The 26,238-nt window shown below is 41.9% G+C and overlaps 1 protein-coding gene across 3 annotated transcripts in view; it reads left to right on the top strand.

Annotated features, from left to right (window-relative positions):
* kctd12b (potassium channel tetramerisation domain containing 12b) overlaps positions 1-25,890 on the top strand; it is a 51,339-nt gene extending 25,449 nt beyond the window's left edge. For 2 of the 3 annotated variants that reach the window (XM_043704644.1, XM_043704645.1), the window contains 2 exons: positions 21,819-22,088; positions 24,736-25,890. In XM_043704644.1, coding sequence (XP_043560579.1) covers positions 21,819-22,088; positions 24,736-25,400 — 935 coding nt within the window. In that variant the 3' untranslated portion in view covers positions 25,401-25,890. Of the gene's footprint in view, positions 1-423; positions 465-21,818; positions 22,089-24,735 lie in introns of those variants that run through there. The other variant, XM_043704647.1, reaches the window with a different exon arrangement.
* Positions 25,891-26,238: the final 348 nt, after the last annotated feature.

The raw sequence follows: 26,238 nt of genomic DNA, 5'->3' as shown, positions 1-26,238 counted from the left end.
AAATAAAAATTGATGCTGTGAATGGTGATACCGCTCCCTTGGATTTTTCAAACTTATCCATAGTTCAATGTGCAGCTAATTTACATTTTTTAATTTTTAACCTGATTTTTACTTGATCTCGAACCAAAATACTTCATTCTTTCTAATTCCCTGTAAAAGCGTTTTGGTCTCGTTCTGGAAGTACTTGGTTTAACTTAGGTGTTATAGTTCTGTTCATTCATGCTAAACTTGAGAACAAGATATTCTCCTCTTCAGCATTATATCTGTACTCACCTTGAATAGACCTCTGAAATGAATGGACCACTTGGGGCAGGGTAATTGGTGATGGGTTTTGTGGGAGTAACACATCAATTTTTAAAAATTAAGTTATGGAATATTACTGTCTAGGCCAGTATTTATTCTCCATCCCTGTATTTCCTTTAGAAGCTGGTGGTGAAGTGCCTTCTTGAATTGCTGCAAGCCACGTGCTGGAAATAGACTCACATTGCTATTAGGGAGGGAGCTCCAGACTTTAACCCAGAAAAGTAAGCAAAAGCGATACAAATCCAATTCAAGATGGTGAGTAACTTGGGGGTGGGCAGAGCCTTGCAAGTGGTGGCATTTCAATGTATCTGCTGCCCTTGTCCTTCTATATGTAAGTGGTCATGTGTTTGGAAGGTGCTATACAAAGAACCATGGTGAAATTCTGCAGTTTATTTTGTAGAGGGTATATACTGCTGCTAGTGAGTGTCAGTTGTCGAAGTAATGAATGTCTGTGGATGTGATGCTAATCAAGTGGAGACTGTTTTGCATGGATGGTGTGAAGCTTCTAAGTGTTCTTGGAGTTGCACTCATCCAGTCAAACATGGAAATATAAAATATTGGAGTGGAAGTAGGCTATTCAGCTCTTTGAGCTTTTTTTAAAATTAATATCATCCAACTCAATATCCTGTTCCTACTTTCTCCCCATACTATTTGATACGTTTGGTCCATGAACTATATCTAACACCTTTTTGAAAGCATTCAATGTTTTGGCCTAAACTGCTTTTTATGACAAAGTATTCCATGGGCTCACCAACCTCTGGGTGAAGAAAATTCTCCTCATCTCAGTCCTACAGGGCCTACCCTGTACCCTTAAACCATGATCTGGTTCTCTGCAGTCTGGTAACTGGGAATATCTTTTCTACATTTCTTCCATCTAGTCCTGTTAGAATTTTATAGGTTTCTATGAGATCTCCCCTCATTTTTCTAATAGCAAATAATAGTGGATATATGGTATTGCCATTAAATAGCAAGAGATAATGGTTAGGTTCTATCGCATTGTTAATCATTAGTACCTGACATTTGAGTGGCATGAATGTTACTTGCCACTTTTCAACCCAGACATGGATATTGCCAAGTCTTACTGCATTTGGACATGGACTGTTTTAGTATCTAAGGAGTTTGAATGATGCAGAATTTTGTGCACTCAGAGATTATCCTCACCTTTGATCTTGTAGTAGAGGAAAAATATTGAAGAAGTCACTAACAATGGTTGGGCCTAGGACAGTCCACTGAGGAACATCAGCATAGCTGTGTTGGAGACAAGCTAATTGACCTCCAACAATAGTCTTTATGCCAAATATGACTCTAAGCAGTGAAAGGTTTTCTCTCTAATTATTGACTGCAGTATTGCTATGGCTTCTTGATGTTACACTACATCAAATACAGCTTTGGTATTAACTGTAGTCATTCCTATCTCACCTCTGGAATTCAACTTTTTTGTCTTTTTCTGACTGAAGGCAATAATGAGATCAAGAGCGAAGTGGCCTTGTTTGTCAATGTTCAGCTTATCTTACCAGCCTATCTACATCAGTCTGTAATCTAGAGCTTACCTTCTTGCTATTTACTACACCACTATTTTCATGTTGAACGTCTTGGAGAGGTCGAGATATATCACCAACTTGACACTTCTGGCTGAAGATGGTTGCAAATGCTTCAGCCTTATCTTTTACACTGATGCGCTGGAATATCTCATTATTGAGGATGGGGAGTTGTTTATTTGGCCATCACCATTCACAACTAGGTATTGCAGTAGTGCAGAGCTTAGATCAGATTTGTTGGTTGTAGAATCACTTAGCTCTGTCTGTCAGATACCAGGTCATGAGGTAGCAGATCACATTGGTATATGATTCTGCAGCAGCTGATGCCCCAAAGTGCCTCACTGATGCTCAGCTTGGAGTTTTACAGAACCATCTGAAATCTGCCCCATTTAGTACAGTGATAGAATCACACTACATAATGCAAGATATTCTCAATGTGAAGGCAGGACTTTGTCTCTGGTAGGCCAGGCAAGTAGTTCCCTTCTCTAGTGGACTTTATTGAATCAGGTGGGTTTTTTCTGACAATCAAAATAGTTTTATAGTCATTATTAGATGTTTAATTTCAGATTTTTTTTATTGACTTCAAATTTGACCATCTGCCATGGTGATATTTGAAGTTGGGTCCCCAGAACATAATTGTATGACTAAACTAGTGATAAAAGTATCTGACTAACATTGAAAAGTGCTCATCTTAGCCACACCTACTCACTTCTCCATGCATTGTAATCGGTGTGTGTGAAATAGGATCCAAAACCTAATCCTAGACAAACAAGGACCTGATCAAAATGAAAAAGTTGGGTGTTGAGTAAATTAGTCAGTATAAAATGAATTTGACTGGACATCTCTAATCACTTTAAAATGAAATAGTAATCTAACATGAGAAAATGCTCTCCTGAAAATGAAGTGCTTCATCAAATCTAATTTTGTTTTATGCATTATACGTTCTGTGGGTTAAACTTGCAACAGGTCTCTGCATCCTTTGCCCCTTTTCTGTTAATTAATCACCTTTTATTGTTTGCTATGTCCTTGAAATCTCCTGACTCAGTCCATTGACCAGTTGCTACTACCGTTGCTGCTGCTTCTGGTGCTGCTGCAGATCTTAAACATCAAATGGATCTAACACATTACTATATAATCTATTCGTTAAAATAATTGACTGCCAAAATCAGTACCAGCATTTTATTCTGTATTAATGGCTTTCTTGCTAAATCTTCACTTAATATTAATGGCAAATGCAGTGAGTCCTTCTACAAACGATAAATCTGCAATTTGGATCTGTTCCAGATTTTAGTGGTTATTATAGATAAAGTGCTTGAAAGAAGATCAATCATCCTTGAAAGGGAAATATGCAGCTGTGATGTTGATCTACCAGAACCTCATAAAGTTATAGGATTGCATGTAACCTGACTTGTTATGAGATCATATGACTTGATGATGCCATACCTCCACATGCGGACAGTGATGTGACCATCTTGAGCCTCTACAACTGTCAATACTAAATTTAACAAGTGATTAGTAGTATCCTTAGTTATTAAGGCAATGTCAGGTCATTACTGGCACTCCCTGGGCAATTAGGAGTAAAAAGTGAAGCTCTGGACATGGGAAGAAATGTGTAAATGCCCAAACAGTCCCTTAAAAAGGTCTCAGAAATCTGCATGTTGAACAAGCAGAGTTTTCCAAACTTGAATGTCTTTGCTCTGATATCCGTATTGGTTTGAAATCAAATACTAAACTATTTGGGCTGAATTTTGTGTGGTTGTTTGAGTCCCTTCCACCAAGGCCAGAGAGAAAGTTTATTTCATATTACATAATGATATAATTATACTAATCCAATGAGTAGGGATTCTGACATGCTGGTACGTAAGCAGGTGGTTCTTAAATATTCTGCATTCATTATAACAAGATTATTGGGTTATGTAGGACTCATAAATCTCATGTTTAGAGGAGTATATTGATTTTGTGGGATAGATTATGACCAATTATACAGTATTACAGCCAAAAATGTTGCTAACTGCATTTATATTGCATATTTAATGTGATTAATCATTCTAAGGCACTCCTCAGGAGTGATATAATGTAAAATTTGTCATTAAGTCATAGAGTTCTGTAGTCATAGAGCTGTACAGTATGGAAACCAATCCTTCAGTCCAACTCATCCATGCTGACCAAACATCCTAAAGTAATCTAGACTCAATTGCCAGTATTTGGCCCATAACTCTCTAAGCCCTTCCTATTATATACCTTGGTAAAAAGGTAAAATTCCTGATGAAGGGCTTTTGCCTGAAACGTCGATTTTACTGCTCCTCGGATGCTGCCTGAACTGCTGTGCTTTTCCAGCACCATTCTAATCTATTATATACCTATCCAGATTCCTTTTAAATGTTGTAATTGTACCAGTCTCCACCACTTCCTCTGGCTGCTGATTCCATACACATACCACCTCTACATGAAAACATTGCCCCTTAGATCCCTTTAAAATCTTTTCCTTCTCACCTTAAACCTATGCCCTCTAGTTTTGGACTCTGCTATCCTGGGGAAACTACCTTGGTTATTCACCCTATCTATGCTTCTCACAGTTTTATAAACATCTATAAGGTCATTCTTCAGCCTCCGACACTCCGGGGAAAATAGCCACAGTCTATTTAGTGTCTCCCTATAGCTCAGACACTCCAACTCTGGCAACATTCTTGCAAATATTTTCTAAACTTTTTCAAGTTTCACAACATCCTTCCTATAGCAGGGAAACCAGAACCTGCCGTATTCCAAAAGTGGCTGAACCAATGTCCTGTATGGCTGCAACATGACCACCTAACTCCTATACTTAATGCACTGACCAATAAAGGCAAGCGTACCAAACACCGCCTTCACTATCCTATCCATCTGCGACTCGACTTTCAATGACTTTGAACCTGCACACCAAGGTCTCTTTGTTCAGCAACACTTCCCAGGACCCGAGCATTATGTGTGTAAGTCCTGCCCTGATTTGCCCTTCCAAAATGTAGCACCTCATATTTATCTAAATTGAACTCCATCCACCACTCCTCAGGCCACCGGCCCATCTGTTCAAGACATCATTGTACTCTGAGGTAACCAGCTTTGCTGTCCACTACACCACAATTGTGGTGTCATCTGCAAGCGTACTAACCATACCTCCTATATTCACATCCAAATCATTTATATAAATGACAAAATGTAGTGGACCCAATACCAATGCTTGTGGCACACCACTGGTCACAGGCCTCAAGTCTGAAAAGCAATCCTCCATCACCATCCTCTGTTTCCTACCACCGAGCCAGTTCTGTATCCAAATGGCTAGTTCTCCCTGTATTTTGTGTGATCTAATCTTGCAAACCAGTCTACTGTGAGAAATCTTGTTGAATGCCTTACTGAAGTCCTCAGAAATCATGTCCACTACTCTGTCTTCATCAATCCTTTTTGTTACTTTTCCAAAAAAATGCAATCAAGTTAGTGAGACACAATTTCTCAAGCACAAAGCCATGTTGTTTATCCCGAATCGTTCTTTACCTTTCCAAATACGTGTAAATCCTGTCACTCAGGATCCCCTCCGACAACTTGCCCACCACTGATGTCAGGCTCACCGGTCTATAGTTCCCTAGTTTTTCCTGAGCACTTTTTTTATATGGTGGCACCACATTAGCTTACCTCTAGTCTTCTGGCACCTGCCCTGTGGCTATCGATTATCCAAATATCTCAGCAAGAGGCCCAGCAATCACTTCCGTAGCTTCCCACAGAGTTCTAGGGTACACTTGATCGGACCCCAGGGATTTATCCACCTTTATCCGTTTTAATATGTTCAGCGGCTCCTCCTCTATAATTTGGACAGTTTTCAACATGTCGCTATTTATTTCTCCATGTTCTTTATCTTTCATATCCTTCTCCACAGTAAACACTGATGCAAAATACTCATTTAATAGCTCCCCCAACTCCGGCAGTTCCACACATAGGTGACCTTACTGATTTTTAAGGCGCCTTATTCTCCCTGTAGTTACCCTTTTGTCCATAATGTATTTGTAGAATCCCATTGGATTTTCCTTAACCCTTTTTCCTGAAATTTTCTCATGTCCCCTTTTTGCTGTCCTGATTTCCCTCTTAAGTATACTTCTACTGCCTTTATACTCTGCTAGGGATTCATTCAATCCCTGCTGTCTAATTCTGACATATGCTTACTTCTTTCTCTTGAGAAAAAACCCCAATTGCTTTCGTCATCCAGTATTCCCTACATCTGCCAACCTTGCTGTTCACCCAAACAGGAAGGTATTATCTCTGGATTCTTGTTATTTCATGTTTGAAAGTTTCCCACTTCCCAGCTGTCCCTTTACCTATGAATATCTTTACCTACAAATATGTCCAAGATTTTCCTCCACCATATCGGACATCAAGGAAGGTAAGTACCCCAAACTTTCATGTATTTACCTCCCTAAGTCGGGATTCCTCAATCATCCTAGAAGCTTGTTCCACATCCGGAACCACTCTGACACCATTAGCCACCACCAGGGTGGGCAACGATGACATCACTTCTGCCCCTGCTGTCCCACAAACTGTAGCCACTGCCGACTGTACTGCCTCAGTGATTGCTGCCCAGACTACCTCGTGATCGCCTGCAAGACAACCGCCTCTGTGACTGCTGCTAGATCCATTGCCGCTGAAACCAATGAGAAATCTAGATTAGATTAGATTACTTACAGTGTGGAAACAGGCCCTTCGGCCCAACAAGTCCATACCGACCCGCCGAAGTGCAACCCACCCAGACCCATTCTCCTACATTTACCCCTTCACCTAACACTACGGGCAATTTAGCATGGTCAATTCACCTAACCTGCACGTTCTTTTTTGGATTGTGGGAGGAAACCTGAGCACCCGGAGGAAACCCACGCAGACATGGGGAGAATGTGCAAACTCCACACAGAGAGTCGCCTGAGGCGGGAATTGAACCCGGGTCTCTGCCGCTGTGAGGCAGCAGTCCCAACCACTGTGCCACCATGCCGTCCATCTACCCAGCATGCCACTTCTGCCCTCCCGTAACTGCTGCCGCCTCAGCCACTTTTGCACCCCACCAACATCACTGACCAGAACAACACCGACAACATTGAGAATGTCATGCATTACATCAATTCTGCCTCCACCAATGCCATCAAAGGCACTGCTTCCACCTCCCGACCCACACGGTGAGCGTCACACCCATTGGTGATGTCACCCATGATTCCCTAACCATTCCCACTTCAGAGACAGTCTCCGCCCCCGTGGATGCCACGGAGGCACCATCTCTGCCCCACTTACCCCCTTGGTGAGCATTACTTCCATTGATGATGTTATCCACAATCCCATAACCATACCCACCCCAGTGACAGTCTCCGCCCCACTTCCAGCTCCAGCCCCACACCAGGTCCTCGTTCCCACCCCTGCTGTGTTTTTACCATTCCCCCCCAGGCCTCCCCTTCGCTGAGGATGAATGATCAGTCCTCAGTAAAGCCTCACCTTCATCCCCTTACATTCCTGGATCAATGATTCAACATACATTGAGACATCAAACTTTTCTTCCCCAACCTCTGCCTCAATGCTTACTTTTTCCATCAGGACTATTGCTCACCCTCTGAAGACCCTTTCTCCTGTTTCCAACATACTCCATCCACTTGGATATCCCCTGATGGTCTGTTACCCACTCTCGATATCTTCATTTCCAAGTGCTGCCATGACGTTGACCACCTCAACCTGTCCACCACTGTCACCCAATCCAATCTCTCACCCTCACAATACGCAGCCCTCCACTCCCTCCATTTCAACCCCAACCTCACCATCAAACCAGCAGACATGGGCGGCACAGTGGTACTTGGCGCACCAATCTCTACACTACTGAATCCAGACGACAACTCGCGAACACTTCCTCCTATTGCTCCTACGATCACGACTTCACCTTGCATCACCAAACCAGCATCTCCCAGACTATCCACAACTTCATTACCTTAGGGGATTTCCCACCAACAGCCTGCAACCTCATAGTCCAGGAACCCCACACCGTCCGGTTCTACCTCCTACCTAAAATTCACAAACCTGACTGCCCCCATCGTTGACCCATCGTCTCAGCCTGCTCCTGCCCCACTGAGCTTATCTCTGCATACCTTGACACCATCCTGTCCCCCTTTGTCCAAGAACTCCCCACATACGTTTGTGAATGATCCACGCCCTCCATCTCTTCCATGACTTTTGTTTCCCTGGCCCCCAATGCCTCATCTTCACCATGGACATACAGTCTCTGTACACATCCATCCACCATGACGAAGGCCTCCAAGCCCTCCAGTTCATTGTCTCCTGCCCACCCAACCAATATCCTTCCACTGACACAACTTATTCGACTGGCGGAACTGGTTCTCACCCTCAACATTTCTCCTGCGAACCCTCCCACTTCCTCCAGACCAAAGGGGTAACCAAGGTTAACCACATGGGCTCCAGCTATACCTGCCTCTTTGTCGGATACATGGAGCAGTCCATCTTTTTTAGATTAGATTAGATTAGATTAGATTAGATTAGATTATGGAAACAGGCCCTTCGGCCCAACAAGTCCACACCGACCCGCCGAAGCGAACCCACCCATACCCCTACCCCTACATTTACCCCTTACCTAACACTACGGTGCAAACTCCACACAGTCAGTCGCCTGAGGCGGGAATTGAACCCGGGTCTCTGGCGCTGCGAGGCAACAGTGCTAACCACTGTGCCACCGTGCCGCCCACCGTGCCGCCCATCTTCCGTAGCTACACTGGCACCATTCCCCATCTTTTCTTCCACTACATCGATGACTGTATCAGCATCACCTCATGCTCCCATGAGGAGATTGAACAGTTCATTAACTTCAAAAACACCTTTCACTCCAACCTCAAGATCATCTGGATTATCTCGGACACCTGCCTCCCATTCCCAGACCTCTCCATCTCTATTTCCAGCGACCGACTCAACACAGGCATCTACTACAAACCCACCAACTCCCACAGCTACCTGGACTATACCTCCTCCCACCCTATTTCCTGTAGAAACACTATCCCTTATCCCTAATTCCTCCACTCCTGCTGCATCCACTCCCTGGAGGACCAATTCCACCATAGAACATCCCAGATGGCCTCCTTCTTCAAAGGCTGCAATTTTCCCTCCCACTTGGTTAATGATGCTCTCCAGCGCATCTCCTCCACTTCCCCTACCTCTGCCCTTGAACCCCAACCCTCCAATCGTAACAAGGACAGAACCCCCAATCCTCCCCTTCCATCCCACCAACCTGCGGATACATTGCAACATCCTCCGCCACCTACAAATAGACCTCACCATCAGGGATAAATTTCCCTCCCCACCCCTATCTGCGTTCTAGAGAGACCATTCCCTCTGCGACTCTCTTGTTAGGTCCTTGCCCCCACCAACCCACCCTCCACTCTCAGCACATTTCCCTGCCACCGCAAGAAGCACTAAGCCTGTGCCCACACCTCCCCCTCACCTCTGTCCAAGGCTCCAAAGCCTTCTGACAGAGATTGACCTGTATTTCCATGCATGTCATCTACTGTGTCCGTTATTCTTGATGTGGGGAGACAGAATGCCTACTTACGGAACATTTCAGAGGATATCTCCGGGACACATGTACTAAACAAACCCACTGCCCTGTGGTCGAACACTTCAACTCTCTCTCCCTCTCCCACTCCACCAAGGACATGCAGGTCCTGGGCCTCCTCCACTGCCACACTCTCTAGCCACCCAAACACCTGGAGGAAGAACACCTCATCTTCCACCTTGGGACCCTCCAACCACATGAGATTGATGTGGATTTCACCAGTTTCCTCTTTTCCCCTCCCCCCCATCTTCTCCCAGATCCAACCTTCCAACTCAGCACACCCAGCCCCACCCCTTCCCATTTATCTGTCAGCCCCCTTGGGCCATCCCTCATTCCTGATGGAGGGCTTGTGCTCAAAATGTCGACTGTCCTGCTCCTTGGATACTGCCTGATTGGCTGTGCTTCTCCAGCACCACGCTTTTTGACTCTGACCTTCAGCATCTGCAGTCTTCACTTTCTCCTACGAATATCCGCCCCAATCAACTTTTGAAAGTTCTTTCCTAATTCCATCAAAATTGGCCTTCCTCCAGCTTAGGAATTTAAAGTTATTGATCCGGCCTATCCTTTTCCATCACTGCTTTGAAACTCATAGAATTATGATTACTGGCCACAAAGTGCCCCCCCCCACTGACACTGTCTTGCTCCTTCTTTAATAGTTGCATCCACATACTGAATCAGAAAAATTCTTGTATACACTTAACAAATTCCTCTCCATCCAAGCCCTTAACACTAGGTTGGAAAGTTAAAATGCCCTACCATAACCATCCTATTTTTCTTACAGATATCTGAGATCTCCTTCCAAATTTGTTTCTCAATTTCCTGCTGACTATTGAGTTGTCTATAGTACAGTCCCAAAAGGTGATCATCTCCTTCTGTTTCTCAGTTCCACCCAAATAACTTCTCTGGATGTATTCCCAGGAATATCCTCCCTAAGTCCAGCTGCAATGTTATCTCTAATCAAAAATGCCATGCGTCCTTCTCTCCTGCCCACCCCCCCCCCCCCCACTTTTTCTATCCTTTTTATGGCATTAAGCTGCCAATCCTGTCCATCCGTGAGCTGCATTTCTATAATATCTATGATATCCCAATCCCATGTTCCCAAACATGCCCTGAGTTCTTCTGCCTTATTTATCAGGCCTCTCACATTGCAATAAATGCAGTTTAATTTATCAGTCCTACCTCGTTCTCTGATTTGTTCCTGCCTGCCCTGACTATTTGACTCGCTCTTTTTCCCAACTTCACCATTCTCATATTGTCAAATAAAATAATGCTAGGAATAATTGCTAAGTGTTTGGTCAAAGGCATTGGCCTTAAGCCGAGGTCTTAAAGGAGGAAAGTGAAGTAGATATGTAGAGAGATTAATGGAAAGAATTCCAGAACTTAGAACTGAGGCAATCAAAGGTATAACCACTAATGCTGGGCTGATTAAATTTGGAGATGCTTAGGTAGCTAGATGTAAATGAGCACAGATGTCTTGGAACATTGTGGAGTTTGGAGGAGATGACAGAGACAGACACGGATGAGGCCATGGAGCACTATAAGAGTTTGGGTGAAAATTTTAGAATTGAGTTAAGGCATTATTTTAGTGGCAGCCAAGGGAGTGCAAAGATAAGGCTGAAGTATTTGCAACTATCTTCAGCCAGAAGTGCCAAGTGAATGGCCATCTTGGTCTCCTCTAAAGGTCCATAGCATGACAGATACCGATCTTCAGCCAATTCAATTTAGTCCATGTGATATCAAGAAATAGCTTGAGGCAATGGATGCTGCAAAAACAATGGGCCCTGACAATATTCTGGCACTGGTACTGAATTTGTGCTCCAGTACTTGCTGCACCCCGAGCCATGCTGTTTAAGTACAGCTACAACACTGCCATCTACTCAACGATGTGGTAAATTAATGTGGTATGCCCTGTATGGAAAAACAACAAATTCAGTATGGGCAATTACTGCTCTATTAGTCTTGTTTTGATCTTCAGTTAAATGATGGAAGGTGTCAACAGCAGTGCTATCAGACAACACCAGCTCAGCTATAATCTGCTCACTGATGCTCAGGTTAGATTCCGTCAGGATCACTCAGCTCCTGATCTCATAATAGTTCAAAAATGAACAAGACAGCTGAATTTAAGAGGCAAGGTGAGAGTAACTGCCTTTGATACCAGGGCTGCTTTTGACGGAGTATAGTATCAAGAAGTTCTAGCAAAACTGCAATCAATGGGAATCAGGGAAAAAAAAACTCTTCACTGGTTGGGGTCATACCTGGCACAAAGAAAGATGATATTGGTTGTTACAAGTCAGTCATCTCAGCTCCAGGACATCACTGTAGTAGCTCCTCAGGCAATGTCCTAGGCCCAACTATCTTCAACTGCTTCTCCAATGATCTTTCCTCTATCATAAGGTTAGATGGTAGGAATGTTTGCTGATGACTGTATAATATTCAACACAATTCACAACTCTTCAGACACTGAAACTGTCCATGTCCAAATGCTACAAGACCTGGATGATATGCGAGCTTGGGCTGAAAAGTGGAACATAACACTTGTGATAAACAAATGCGAGGCAATTGCCATCTTCAAAAAGAGAGAATTTAACCACCTTGATATTCAATGGGTTTACTATCACTGAATCCCCCACTATCAATATCCTGGAGGTTACCATTGCCCAGAATCTGAACTGAACTAGCTATAAAAATAGAGTGGCTTCTAGGAATACTGCAGCAAATGGTTACCTCCTGACTCCCATTGACTATCTATCAGGCTCAAGTGAGGAGTGTGGTGAAATACCCCTGACTTGCCTGAATGAGTGCAATTCCAACAAAACGTGGAAGCTTGCTACTATCTCGGACAAGGAGCCTGCTTAATTGGTACCACGACCACAAACAACCGTTCCCATTGGCATTCGGTGGCAGCAATGTGTACAATCTGTAAGATGCTCTGCAGAAATTTATCACCATCCTAAAACAGCACCTTCCAAAGGACAAAAAAACCAAAGAAAGTTTACAGCCCAGGAACAGGCCCTTTGGCCCTCCAAGCCTGAGTCGATCCAAATGTACTGTCTAAATCTGTCAGTCGATTCCTAAGCATCTATATCCCTCTACTCCCCACCTACTCATGCATTTATCCAGACGCATCTTAAATTAATCTACCGTGCCTGCCTCTACCACCTCTGTTGGCAACATGTTCCAAATGCCCACCACCCTCTGTGTGAAGTACTTACAGCATGTATCCCCCTTAAACTTTCCACCTCTCACCTTGAAAGCGTGACCTCTCATTATTGAATCCTTCATCCTGGGGAAAAGCTTGTCTCTATCCACTCTGTAAATACCATTCATGATTTTGTAAACCTCAATCAGGTCTGCCCTCAATCTCCTTTTTTCTAATGAAAATAAACCTCACCTACTCAACCTCTCTTCATAGCTAGCACATTCCATACCAGGCAACATCCTCATAAACCTTCTCTGCACCCTCTCCAGAGCATCCACATCCTTTTGGTAATGTGGCGACCAGAACTGTACACAGTATTCTAAATGCGGCTGAACCAATGTCTTGTACAATCTTAACATGACTTGCCAGCTCTTATACTCAATACCCCATCTAATGAAGGCAAGCATACTATATGCCTTCTTGACCACTCTATCCACCTATGCAGCAACCTTTAGGGTACAATGGATCTGCACACCCAGATCTCTCTGCCCATCAACTTTTCCCAAGGCTCTTCCATTCATTGTATAATTCACTCTCGAATTAGTCTTGCCTAAATGCATCACCCCACATTGAAATCCATCTGCCACTTTTCCGCCCAAATCTCCAGTCTATCTATATCCTCCTGTACTCTCTGACAGTCCCTTATGCTTTCTGCTACGCCACCAATCTTCATGTCATCTGCAAACTTGCTGAACAGTGCCCTCTTCCAGATCATTTATGTATATTACAAACAATAGTGGCCCCAACACTGACCCCTGTGGAACACCACTGGTCACCTTTCTCCATTTTGAGAAACTCCCTTCAACTACTACTCTCTGTCTCCTGCTGCTTAGCCAGTTCTTTATCCACCTAACTAGAACACCCTGCACACTATATGACTTCACTTTCTCCATTAGTCTCCATTCTCCATGGGGAACCTTATCAAATGCCTTACTAAAGTCCATGTATATGACATCATTAGCCCTTCCTTCATCGATAAACTTGGTCACTTTCTCGAAGAATTTAATAAATTGGTAAGGCATGATCTCCCCCACACAACATCATGTTGCCTATCACTGATAAGCCCATTCTTTTCTAAATTTAAGTAGATCCTATCCCTCAGTACTTCTCCAGCAACTTTCCCACCACCGACGTCAGGCTCACTGGTCTGTAGTTACCCGGAATATTCCTACTACCCTTCTTGTACACGGGACAATATGAGCAACCCTCCAGTTCTCCAGCACTTCACCTGTATTTAAGGATGCCACAAAGCTATCTGTCAGGTCCCCAGCTATTTCCTCTCTCACCTCCCTCAGCAACCTAGTTTAGATCCCACCTGGTCCTGTGATTTGTCCATCTTAATAATCTCTAGCCTACCCAACACATCTTCCCTACTTATGTCAACGTGATCCAGACTAATCAAATTTCTATCTCTAATCTCAACATTCATCATGTTCCTCTCCTCAGTGAACATTGATGCAAAATAATCATTCAGAATCTCACTCATTCTCTCAGGTTTGGCACACAGCCTTCCTTCGTTATCCTTTAGTGGACCAATCCTTTCTCTAGTTACCTGCTTGCTTTGTACATAAGAATAAAATGCTTTGGGATTCTCCTTAATTCTGCTCACTAAAGCTATTTCATGACCCCTTTTAGCCCACTTGATTCCTCATTTAAGACTTGTCCTACTCTTCCGATATTCTTCCAGGGCCATTCTGTTCTTAGCTGCCTAGACCTTATGTATGGTTCCCTTTTCCTCTTGGTTAGTCGTACAATTTCTCCTGTCATCCACGGTTCACAAGTCTTTCCCTTCCTATCCTTTGCCTTCAACAGGACATGCCTATCCTGCACTATCTTTAACCTATCTTTGAAAGCCTCCCACATCTCAAATGTGGACTTCCCTTCAAATAGCTGTGTCCAATCCACATTTCCGAACTCTTGCCTAATTTTGATATAATTGATTAGATTAGGTTAGATTGCTTACAGGCCCTTTGGCCTGTACAGGAAACAGGCCCTTCGGCTCAACAAGTCCACACCAACCCTCTGAAGAGCAACCCACCCAGACCCATTCCCCTACATTTACTCCTTCAACTAACACAAGGGCAATTTAGCATGGCCAGTTCACCTAACTTGCACATTTTTGGACTGTGGGAGGAAACCAGAGCACCCGGAGGAAACCCATGCAGAGATGTGGAGAATGTGCAAACTCAACACAGACAGTTGCCTGAAGCGGGAATTGAACCCAGGTCTCTGCCGTTGTGAGGCAGCAGTGCTAACTACTGTGCCAACGTGCCGCCCAGTTTAGTAGTCTTCCCTTAGGACCACTCTCTTTATCTACGAGTATTCTAAAACTTACAGAATTGTGGTAACTGTTCCCAAAGAAATCCCCCAACGTAACTTCTACCACCTGTCCTGGCTCGTTCCCCAGTACCAGGTCCAATATGGCCCCTTCCCTCATCGGGCTATTGACATACTGCTCTAGAAAACCTTCCTGGATGCTTCTTACAAATTCTACCCCATCCAGACCTCTGACGTTAAGTGTATCCCAATCAATGTTAGGAAAATTAAAATCTCCCATCATCACTACCCTATTGCCTCTACATCTTTCCACAATCCAATGAGGACTGCCATCTGGAAGGACCGGGGCAATAGATACATGGAATGCTAACACCTGCAAATTCACCTCCAAGCCACTCACCATCCTGACTTGGAAATGAATCTCTGTTCCTTCAATGTTGCTGGGTCAAAATCCTGGAATTCCTTTCCTGAAGGCATTGTGGGTTTACATCCAGTACTTGAACTGCAGCAGGTCAAGAAGACATTTCACCACCACCTTCTAAAGGGCAACTGCGAATGGGCAATAAGTGCTTGTCCGGCCAATGATGTGCATTAAAACAAAAAGATACCTTGGCAAGTTGATGGATGAAAGGATGTGTACAACTAAGGTCAGAGACAGTAGAAATTTGATGACCTCAAACTTAGAGAAGATGGAATGCAGGAGGCTGTCTGAAAAACATTAAAAACAATGTGTCTGGTGATTACAACCAGTAGATTAGGGTTTCTGAAACAAAAATCTGCCATTTCATAATGTTCCATTTACTTGCAATGCATGTTTAATTGTAAATATATGATATACTATATAACTTGTATCAGGTCACTAACTATTTATCTGATATAAATATCAGATTACTTGGACAATGAAATAACAAATTTATGCGATTCTTACATTAAATTATTTCTTTAAAAATTCTAACCAAGGTTACTTTTGGCTGCTGCTTTCCTTGAGGCGTTTTAACAGATGTAGAGATTTATTAACATTTGGAAAAATGATTTGGTACAGCAAAATGTCACAAAAACCCCCCACAAATTTCTTGTTACCCCATGTAGAGCTTCTACTGTACTGCAATTTTAATACAAATGTAGGCTTTTTATGCCAACAAATCGTAAGTCAAACATTTTCATTATCATTATCTACAAGCATCTGCTAATTAACTCTCCTTTTTCTATCAACATTCTATTTGAGTAGTTGGCTTAGTTGGTTGGTGCCTATCTTCTTTTCTTTTGTTTTTGTCTTTTGCACCTATTAATTGTTCATTTTAGAATGACTTGATGGTGCCATATATATTATGGACTCTGCAAATTGACTAAGATCTTTCAATACATAATGTTTTTTTAACAGATATCCCAGTTCCCCAGAACTTACATTTGAAGATATGAAAGCTGCTTGCCATTTTATTTATGCTGTTGTTTCCCATCAGCTGAATCTGTGAATTTTTCCTTCTCAAGATTCTATTCATTGCTTCCTTTTATTGAATTTTCCTGTCATCCTGAAGTGTAACTTCTCTTTAGCACATGGATTTTTAAACTGAAACAATTCATAAATAAGAATTATAACATTTATATCAGTTTTTGAACATGAATTTGTTGCATGCATCATTTGTATATTGGGTGAAATCTTATAGGGGCTTGAGTGACTTAGCAATGACCAGATTTGTGGCAGAATCAGTCAAGAAATCTGGCAAAGTCTACCTTGATATTGGGACCAAAATTTTTATGCTTTTGAAAAATGGCAATTTGCCAATTAAGAGGGATTTTTGCTTGTTAAATGTCTTGTTGACAGCTTAATTCATCTCACTAATATTTACCTTCCTATCTTACTAAATTCACCAAACAAGCTGGACCTTGAGATAACTTGACATGGAATTCAGAGTGGAGAACCTGTGAATTCAACTCACACCTTTCACCAAAGGATCTCCATGTTGAACATCTTAGGTTATACTTTATGGACACTGCAACACACATCCCATGTGCACAGACATTGGCATTCAGAATGTGCTAGTCTCTAAGAATCTTAATACCACCAATCCAATCCACTTACATGATACTTCTGCATTTCAGTGCTGCACTTTGGGCTGTACTGGCAACTATCATTACATTGCTGCAGCACAGTCACCATGCACTCAGAACCACACCAGCTCATTGACTGGACCAGCTGTATTCCAGGCTCTTTGTTCACTGTCATAATGGACACTCACAGCATAAGGCCATAAGATATAGGAGGAGAAAGTAAGGTCTGCAGATGCTGGAGATCAGAGCTGGAAATGTGTTGCTGGAAAAGCGCAGCAGGTCAGGCAGCATCCAGGGAACAGGAGAATCGACGTTTCGGGCATAAGAAGGGCTTATACCCGAAACGTCGATTCTCCTGTTCCCTGGATGCTGCCTGACCTGCTGCGCTTTTCCAGCAACACATTTCCAGCATAAGATATAGGAGCAGAGTTAGACCATTCGGCTCCACCACTTGATCATGATTGATACCAACCCCATATTCCTGCCCCTTTCTGTAACCCTTGATCCCCTTACTAATCAATAACCTATCTATCTTTATTGACCACACCTTCCTTTATTGCAGCTGCTGATTCCAACACCTACAAGCCTTGATGGTATGTGCAAGACCATTATCTGGGTAGTATGTGACTGTGAGTGTTAGAACATATGACAGGGCCTTTTCATCAGTGATTTGCTGTTGCTTTCTTTCCACCTTCTGGGGCTGTTGTGGCTTCTTGGCCCATTATAGAAACCGAGCATCTCTCCTTCTGTTTACATACACTATTAATACCTCCATTGCTGCATCAATCACTATGGACTCCTCACCAGGTCCTGATACTAATGTTATGATAATTTACATTGCAACAGTATTTTAGCACAGCTTCCATTTAAGACATAGCTTGTTTTTAAAAGGGAGCAGCTTAGCTGTACAATGTGAAGACAATGATGCCACCCTCACTCCCCAAACCTACTGATGCATCCAATAGAAATATTCGGCTCAAAAAGCTCTCAAAATGTTTTGGCTTCACATCAAAGTGTTATTCTCACTTGCCTATTGTACTGCTTGTACATTCCTGAGGTCTGGACAAAGTAATAACACCTCATGTTGTTGGCAGATGCATCTGAATTGATATTTTTTATTAATGCTGTAAGATTTTGTACTTCTTCCTCAATACTTTATCTCTGCTACTGTTCTTTTGATTCGCTAGCATTAAAAATGCTGACAAAAATTCTGATTGTCACTGATGATTAAAACCCTATCAATTTCCACTTTAAGCATATTCAAATACTAAGCCTTCCTCTATGGTACAGAATTCCAAAGATTCACAACCCTCTGAGTAAAATAATTCCTCATTATTTCAAACCTAAATGGCATCTATCTTATTTTTAGATTTCCTGAGATGAAACATCTTACCTGCAACCACTATCTGTATTTCTTTACATATTTTGTTGATTTCAATGAGATCACCTCTCATTCTTTGAAACTCAAGAGAACAGAGACCCTGTTTGCCTAATCGCTCTTCATAGGAGAGTTCTGATAATCCGCAAACAAGTCTGATGAACCTTTGTTACAACCTCTAGGGCAATAATATCTTTCCTGACATAAAGAGAACAAAACTGCAGAAGACAAAACTGGCAGCCTAGTGAAATGATCAGCTTCCTCAAATCTACCTCCTTGACCTCCGAGAAGGAGAGGATCAAGGCTTCTGAGAAACATCTGATGAGCAGATTATTGTAACGGCTCTGCAGCTGGCAGGGAAAAAATGCCCCAGTCTGCTGGCACTAAAATATTGCAGGAGACCAGGCACCTGATCAGCTCCAGCTGGGAGAAGACTCTGGAATGTTGGTAATTAAGGACTTTGATCCATGCACAGGGAGGAACAGGGATGGCAGATAGGCATGTGGGAAGATGAATCAGTGCAGTGAGTTAAAAGAATCTGGCTACATCTCTTTGGACAGGTTGGTGACTGCCATGGAGAGTCAGGTCCAGCATCATCAGGGTCTGCTGGAGAGGCACACATTCCTGCACTCCAGTGCCCGAGGCATAGGTATTTGTGAACAAAGACATGACAACTGGGAGGGCAGGGAAACTGGTAAACATTTCAGGTGACCCTTCTTCACAAGGAAACAGGGCAGTACCTGGAGTCACTGAGGCAGAGGAAGAAACATACACAGCTCCCTCATAAATCTCCAGTCAGAACACTGCAGAGGTGACTGGGCCATCTAGTCTCACCATGCCTGATGGACAATTTAAACATACCTGTGACAATGCATATTTAATTATTTAATACTTTATCTTATAAGTGGCACTGCTTCTACTTACTTTTGGTTATTTGCCTCCCTGTGTAGTCCTGAATGTAACTGTTCCAGCATAAGGCATAACTTAATGGCCACGCAGAATGTATCATGGATTGATCTGTGGTAATAGCCTGCTGCAACATCTGGAAGCAGAAGGAACAAGGCATACAGAGGAAAATAGGTCATGCTGATATCATTGATCTTTTTCCCTACAACATTCCCATTCCGTTCATAGCCTCTGTACCCAAATTAATTAATTGTTCAATGACGTCTGGGACAGGGAAGAGCACAACAAACAGTCGGGCAATACTTTCAGATGGCCAGGGATTAGGGATCCAACAGGTCTTTGTCCTGTACAATTCTTGAGTCTATGTGTAATGTTCTTTTCCTTCAAATATCCTCACTTCAGTGAGTCTTGCAACACCTTCCCTCACTGGTTGAAATACCTAGCCTACCACTTTGACTGTGTTTGCAGCTATTTTCTTCCCCCTCGTGAACATTTGATTCCCAGCATGGTAGAAAGTGAGTTCTCCAAGATCAATAACTTCCAGCTTCCACCGTTAGTGTTGGTGAGCCCCAAATTACCAAGTACCCTTCTTGGTAGCCTTGCTTCTCACTCTCATAGGCTTCATGCCTCCCCAGATCCCATTCAACCTATGTACATTAGCCTGGGCCTGCACATTTTTCCCTCTTAGCCCCTGGCATATCAGGTGACCCTGGCAAGTATAGTCATACACTGTTAGCCCTTTGAAGCAAGGTACTTTTTATTGTGGACAAATCTCCCTTCCAAATTGCTCTATTTCATCCATTCTTTACTGTATCGCTCCCCTTGCAGATACTATTGCCCCCTTTCACAATTGTCATCAACCCCCACCAGCAGCCCAAACAAAAACTTGCCAAGTATTTTTGCTGCAACAACGGATCCCTTCATACCCTCAGCTCCACCACCACACTACCTGTTCTTTAGTTTCCATGGATGGATCCAATGTCCATGGCCCACTGCCTTGAGTGTCGCAATCTGATGGCCCAAGGCAAAAAGTGTTCACACACTTGCCTGGTGGTTCTATATGTCTGACTGTGTTCACTCTATCCACTGGACTGGCTGCTATGGAGTCACAGAGTGATTGTGCCTCACTCCCTGATCTGCAGAGGTATGGACCCCTGACTGAGAACACTCAGCACCAGGTACCTGACCCTGGCCAATTCCCATGGAATGGTATTGGGGGCTGTCCTTGACTCACTCTGCCAGGACTGCCTAATTGTCATTTGCTTCCATTGACTTTAGTGAGGACTACTCTCCTGAGTCACCAGAATTTCAGAGGATCATAGGGATCTTTGATTTGAATTCTAGTCTTACTGGAGTTGTGTTTAAGGTTTTGAAGAAGCATGAATCGCTTATAAGGTTGTTGCATGACAACATGTTAGTAAATGGAAGGGTTGAAGAAGGTGTGCAGAGAGTGGTTAGTACAGTAGCTAGATGTGTTAGCCAGGAGTTCATCTCCCATATCATTATGATATAAATATTTATTGTGGTGAGCAAAATATTTTCTGCAGTCTTTTTAGAGGGCATAAGTTTAAGGTGAGAAGCAAGTGATTTACAGGAGGTCAGAACATAGATTTGTTTCATCCAGAGGATGATAGATATACAGAACGTGCTGCCTGAGAAGATGGTGGAGGCAGGTGCCTTTGCAACATCTAAGAAATATCTGGATAAGTACATAAAATGCCAGGGAATTGTAGGCTATGCACCAAGTGCTGGTAAGTGGGATTAGTGTAGTTTGGTGTTGGTCAGCATAGATATGGTGGGCCAAATGGTCTGATTTTATGCTGCAGGACTCTATAGCTGCTGCTTCTCTGCCAAATGCAGATTTGAACACAGCTTCAACCCATTTCACTAGGTGTACTAGAGACAAGTAGAGAAGCAAAAGACAGGAATCACTCATTGCACAGGTTGGGGACCAGGAAGGCAGCCCCAACATTCATTTCAACAGGAGGGTAATGTAAATACAGCTAATAAAAAAAAGATCATGAGTAAGTAAAAATTCTACAAAACTTTAACGATTTATTTCTAGCTCTTTAAATTTAATTTTCTCCTAGTTTCCTAATCATTAAGCATTATTTGGAAATTTGCAGAATGAGCAAAATACAAATAACACTGTATAAATAAGAATGGACAAGTATAGCATGTACTAAGAGGCTGCTGATAAATGAGGGAAAATAAACAGGATGAAAATAATCTTGGACAGTAGTGCAAAACATATGTTAGTGCAATGGCAGCCATTTTACTCAACACCTGGGTTTCTTTTCTATTGAAATCAATTATGTGTAATCAAAATTACATTTTAAAACAATTTCAAGGGACAAGGTGTTTTGTGGGTTTGCTGTTCCTAGCAAACAGATATTTTCAGCTTTCACATTTTCACTTTGAGCATTTATTTATAATTTTCAAGCCCAAAATAATTCCATTCAAAATCTCCAAAAATATAGACAAAAAATAACTATCCTTTGACAATGTGGTTTATTTCTCCTTATTAATCATATGTATTATACTTGTGTTTTATGATAGTTGAAGAAACATCACCTGATCTGACTATTGTCACAGAAGAACAGAATGGAGTCATTGAAACTATTAAGGATGCAGAGAATGTAATCAGCTGTAATAACATGTCTACTTCTAGTATGGACTGCTGTTTTGAAGCAAATACTGGGTCAAAAGTGTTAAATGAAAGTTCCCATGAGCCCTCACTACAATCACAGACTCAAGAACTGGATGACATGCAAGAAATACTGGGAGATGAAGACAAAATACAGATGGATTGTCATCACTCTGAAGAAGGTGAGATAATGAGCATTTGAAGTAAATCCTCACACAGCCAAGTCTGTTACAAATTACAATAACAGTAAATTGTGTTTTTCTCAACAATGTTGTTTTTGAACAAATACTTATGGATTTCCAATGGAAAGATATTCTTTATAAATTCTTCAAAACTGGTGTAGACAAAGAAGGGAATATTTTATAATTTTTCATTTCAATGAAGAATTACCCTCTAAAATAAAGGCTGTTCTAATTTCTGTACTCATTAGCACACGGTACTGGGAGAAATCTCAAGGTTACTGCCTTGGATTTTCAATAGCTTGCCTAATTTCTGCTGAAAGGACCTCATGCTTCTTTTTATCTATATTGTTTATGCTAATATGGACCATGAACTCTTGGTCTTAGCCATCTCCTGAAAGAAAGTCCTGTGGTTGCTTTTTGGCATCTTTAATCCTAGCACTAAGGAAGAAACATACAATCCTGGAGTCACAAGTATGACCACAGAAATGCCTGCACATTCCTCTATCGAATCACCTCCTATTAATGCCAATTCAGTTTTCTCCCCCTCACTTTGTGCAGCTGAACCACTTGCAAAGCTACAGACTTTGCTCTTGCTACATTTCTCTAATGAAACATTGCCCCTCACCAGAATACAGAGTAGGAAACCACTTAGTGAGAAATGAAGCTCAATGGGCTCTTTTACTATCTTTACAGTATTTTTAAACCTAGCAGTTACCATTCCCTCTCTGGTTGCCTAGTCTTAATCTGTGATGTGACCTGTTGTCAAACACACTATCCGTACAAATATTGGCTTTGTTGATGCACCACAGTGACTCCAGCCAATGCTTGAATACAAAAACCATGAGCTCAAGTTTTTGTAGGTGGAGACATTTCTTATAGATGTCACCATCTGAGACATGTGGAAACATACAGCTTTTACAGCATGGAAAGAGACTCCTCAGACCATCATGACCAAACCAGACATCAAGCATCTGTCTATTCTAATTTCATGTTCCATAGCTTTGTATGCGATGACATTTTAAGTATTCATCTTGAGGGTTCCTGTCTATACCACCCTTTTAGGCAATGAGTTCCAGATATCCACCACTCGCTGGATAAAAATATTTTTCTTCAAATCCACTCTAAACCTCTTAGTCCTTATCTTAAAATTGTGCCTCTTGGTATTGACCTCTCTACTAAGGGCAAAAATCTATCCCTATTCTACCTGTCTGTGCCCCTTATATATCTCCTCTGCACTCTCTCCAGTACTGGGGAAGCTTGGTGATACAGTGGTTAGCACTGCTGCCTTACAGTACAAGGGACCTGGGTTCAGTTCCAGCCTCAGGTCTGTGTGGAGATTGTACATTCTTCCCTTGTCTGTGTGGGTTTCCTCTGAGTGGTCTGGTTTCCCTTCAAATCCTAACTAACATTATACACAGATCCATCATAATTTTCTTGCTTTTGTTTTCAATGCCTTTATTAGTAAAGGCAAGTATCCCATATGCCTTCTTATTGATCTTATTTATCTGCCCTGCTGCCTTCAAGGATCTTTGGACATGCGCACCTAAAGTCCCGCTGATCCTGTGATTTTCTAATCCCATTATTTGTGTTCTTCCTTGTCTTGATAGTCCTCCCAAAATGGCATAACCTCACACTTTTCAGGATTAAATTCCATTTGCCACTGTTCAGCCCATCTGACCAGCCTATCTATACCATTCTGTATTAGTGGTGCAGTCATTGTTTTTACCGATACCATTCTGTAATCTACCTACCATACTACCAATTTTCATGTCACTGTGAACTTATTGATTATGCATCCTACATTCATGTCTAGATCATTAATGTGCACAATGAACAGTATGAAACCCAGCATTAAACCCTATGGCTCGTCACTTGGCATAGGCTTTCAGTCACAAAAACATTCTTCGACCAACAGCCTTTGTTTCCTGCCAATAAAATGATTTTGCATTCAATTTGCCAAATTGCTCTGAAGTATCTATTACTTTCTACATGGGACCAGAATGGGAATTCCATGCACCGAGCTGTCTTGTTATGCTGTAAGCTTATTTTCAGACTATAGACTTTAAACTGGAGTTGAGAAAGCAGAACTCACCAATTAACTGTAAGGAATCCAGCACTGTCTTTGAATGACCATTTCAGGGTCCATTTCTCACTTGCTCATCTGAATGGTGCTGACTGCCTGTATCAGGATCCTTGTCTCACCCACTCCTTTAGTTATTGCTGTCTGGTTGTCTTGAGGTCTTTCCCTTGCTTACTTCATTGGATGCTCCTAAGTGCCTGTCTCAGTATCTCCTCTCGCCTGCTCCTTTAAGTATTGCTGACTTCCCTCTCAGGATCCTTCCCTTGTCTGTTGCACTTGGTACCACTGATTGCCGCTGTTAAATTCCTCCTCTTACCTGCTATTCTCTGATGCTATAGTTTGCTTGTCCCTGGATCCTTTCCTTGTCTGTTCCTCTAGATGATACTGACTACATTTTGGAGGGTTTTCATCTCTCCAGCTCCTCCAAATGCTGCTGACTTCTTATAGTATTCCTACTACCCACTGTTTTAGGTGATGGTTACTGCCTGACTTGGTTTTCTCCATCTGATCACTTCAATTCAATAACATCCCCTCTCTAATGCATTTAAATTTTGTGTTTTACTGCAGCTGAAGCAACATTACTTGATTTGACTAGAGCGACAGAAGAACAGAACATAGTCATTGAAGCTGAGAAGGACACAGAGGACACAATAAACTGTAATAACATGGTAATATCTAGCTCAGAGAGCTGTTCCAAAGTAAACTCTGGCTTAGAAGTCATGAATAAAAATCTCCACATGCCCCTACAACGAGCAACCACTTTAAGACTCGCTGATGTGCAAAGAATGGAAGAGGATGAACTAAATACTGGATTAGAAGCCATTTACAAAGGTCTTCAGGAGCCCCTCCAGCGAGCAACCACACTAAAACATGATGATGTGCAAAGAATACAAGAAGATGTGATGAACACTGGGTCAGAAGCTATGACCAAAAGTCTTCAGGAGCCTTCACAACGAGCAACCGCCCTAGAACTTAATGATATGCAAAATACGCAAGAAAGTGATGACAAAAAGTTGCAGAAGCAGGACATTAACAAAGAAGGAAACACAAACCAAAGTAGCTTAGACAAAACCACAGAACATGATCAAAACAAAAATAATGATGAGAAACAGACATTGGAAGCAGAACTACAAAAATGTATTGATGATTTGAAAAAACTTAAAATACCCTCTACTTTCTTAAAGAAACAGAGGCACTGGCAAAATGAACTGCTAAAGAAATATGATATGTAAACCAATGAAAAATAAGCTGAATATTGGAATAAGTATAATGTATAGCTTGCTTGCCAGCTCTGTTCTGGCAGAGGTGAAAAATGAAATGTTGAGAGTATAAATATCACTACTTTCAAACGTTAGCATTTGTCAGAATAGCTAGACATTACCTATTGAAAAATAAGTAGGTTGATAGACCATATATTAATATTTCACCTATCATAATTTTCTCACTTCCCCTTGATGTTTACTTACACTTTATGTTCAAGTCCAAATGCAAGGTATAAGTGGCAATGTACTAATTCACTTGGCTGTAGTCACAGTTTGATTCACTGTACAGATTCCATTCATGTTTAAGATTAGTAAACTAGTAAGGTAAAATTCAGAAAATCCTGTTTTCATTTCTAATGATTAGGCTTATCAAGATATAGATGTGATTTCAGCAAATTGTCAAGACATGGCTTATGTCATTTCCCTTAGTAATTTATTAAAAATAAAACATTGAAATTTACTACAATGTTTTAACCTGATCATTTGAAGATTACATGTTACTGATAGAATTTAAACATTTAATGAGCACTGCCAATAGGTTGAGTATTTAAAGTTTTCAAAGAAATGTGAAGTGTTTTTGTGATTATGAAAACAACGATACACTTCCTTGGTTTAAATTTTGCTGGCATCTTTGAATGCAATTGGTTGACCAACAAAGTCAAGATCATAAGAACTATTAAAGTTATGAAGAAGCCTCTGGTTCATCAAATGTGGTTCCACAGTACATTAGATTACTTACATTGTGGAAACTGGCCCTTAGGCCCAACAAATCCACACCAACCCTCCGAAGAGCAACCCACCCCCCTAC

This window comes from Chiloscyllium plagiosum, chromosome 15 (assembly GCF_004010195.1).
Source record: "Chiloscyllium plagiosum isolate BGI_BamShark_2017 chromosome 15, ASM401019v2, whole genome shotgun sequence".
NCBI classification, from domain to species: domain Eukaryota; kingdom Metazoa; phylum Chordata; class Chondrichthyes; order Orectolobiformes; family Hemiscylliidae; genus Chiloscyllium; species Chiloscyllium plagiosum.
This window is presented reverse-complemented; position numbering and strand designations above follow the sequence as displayed.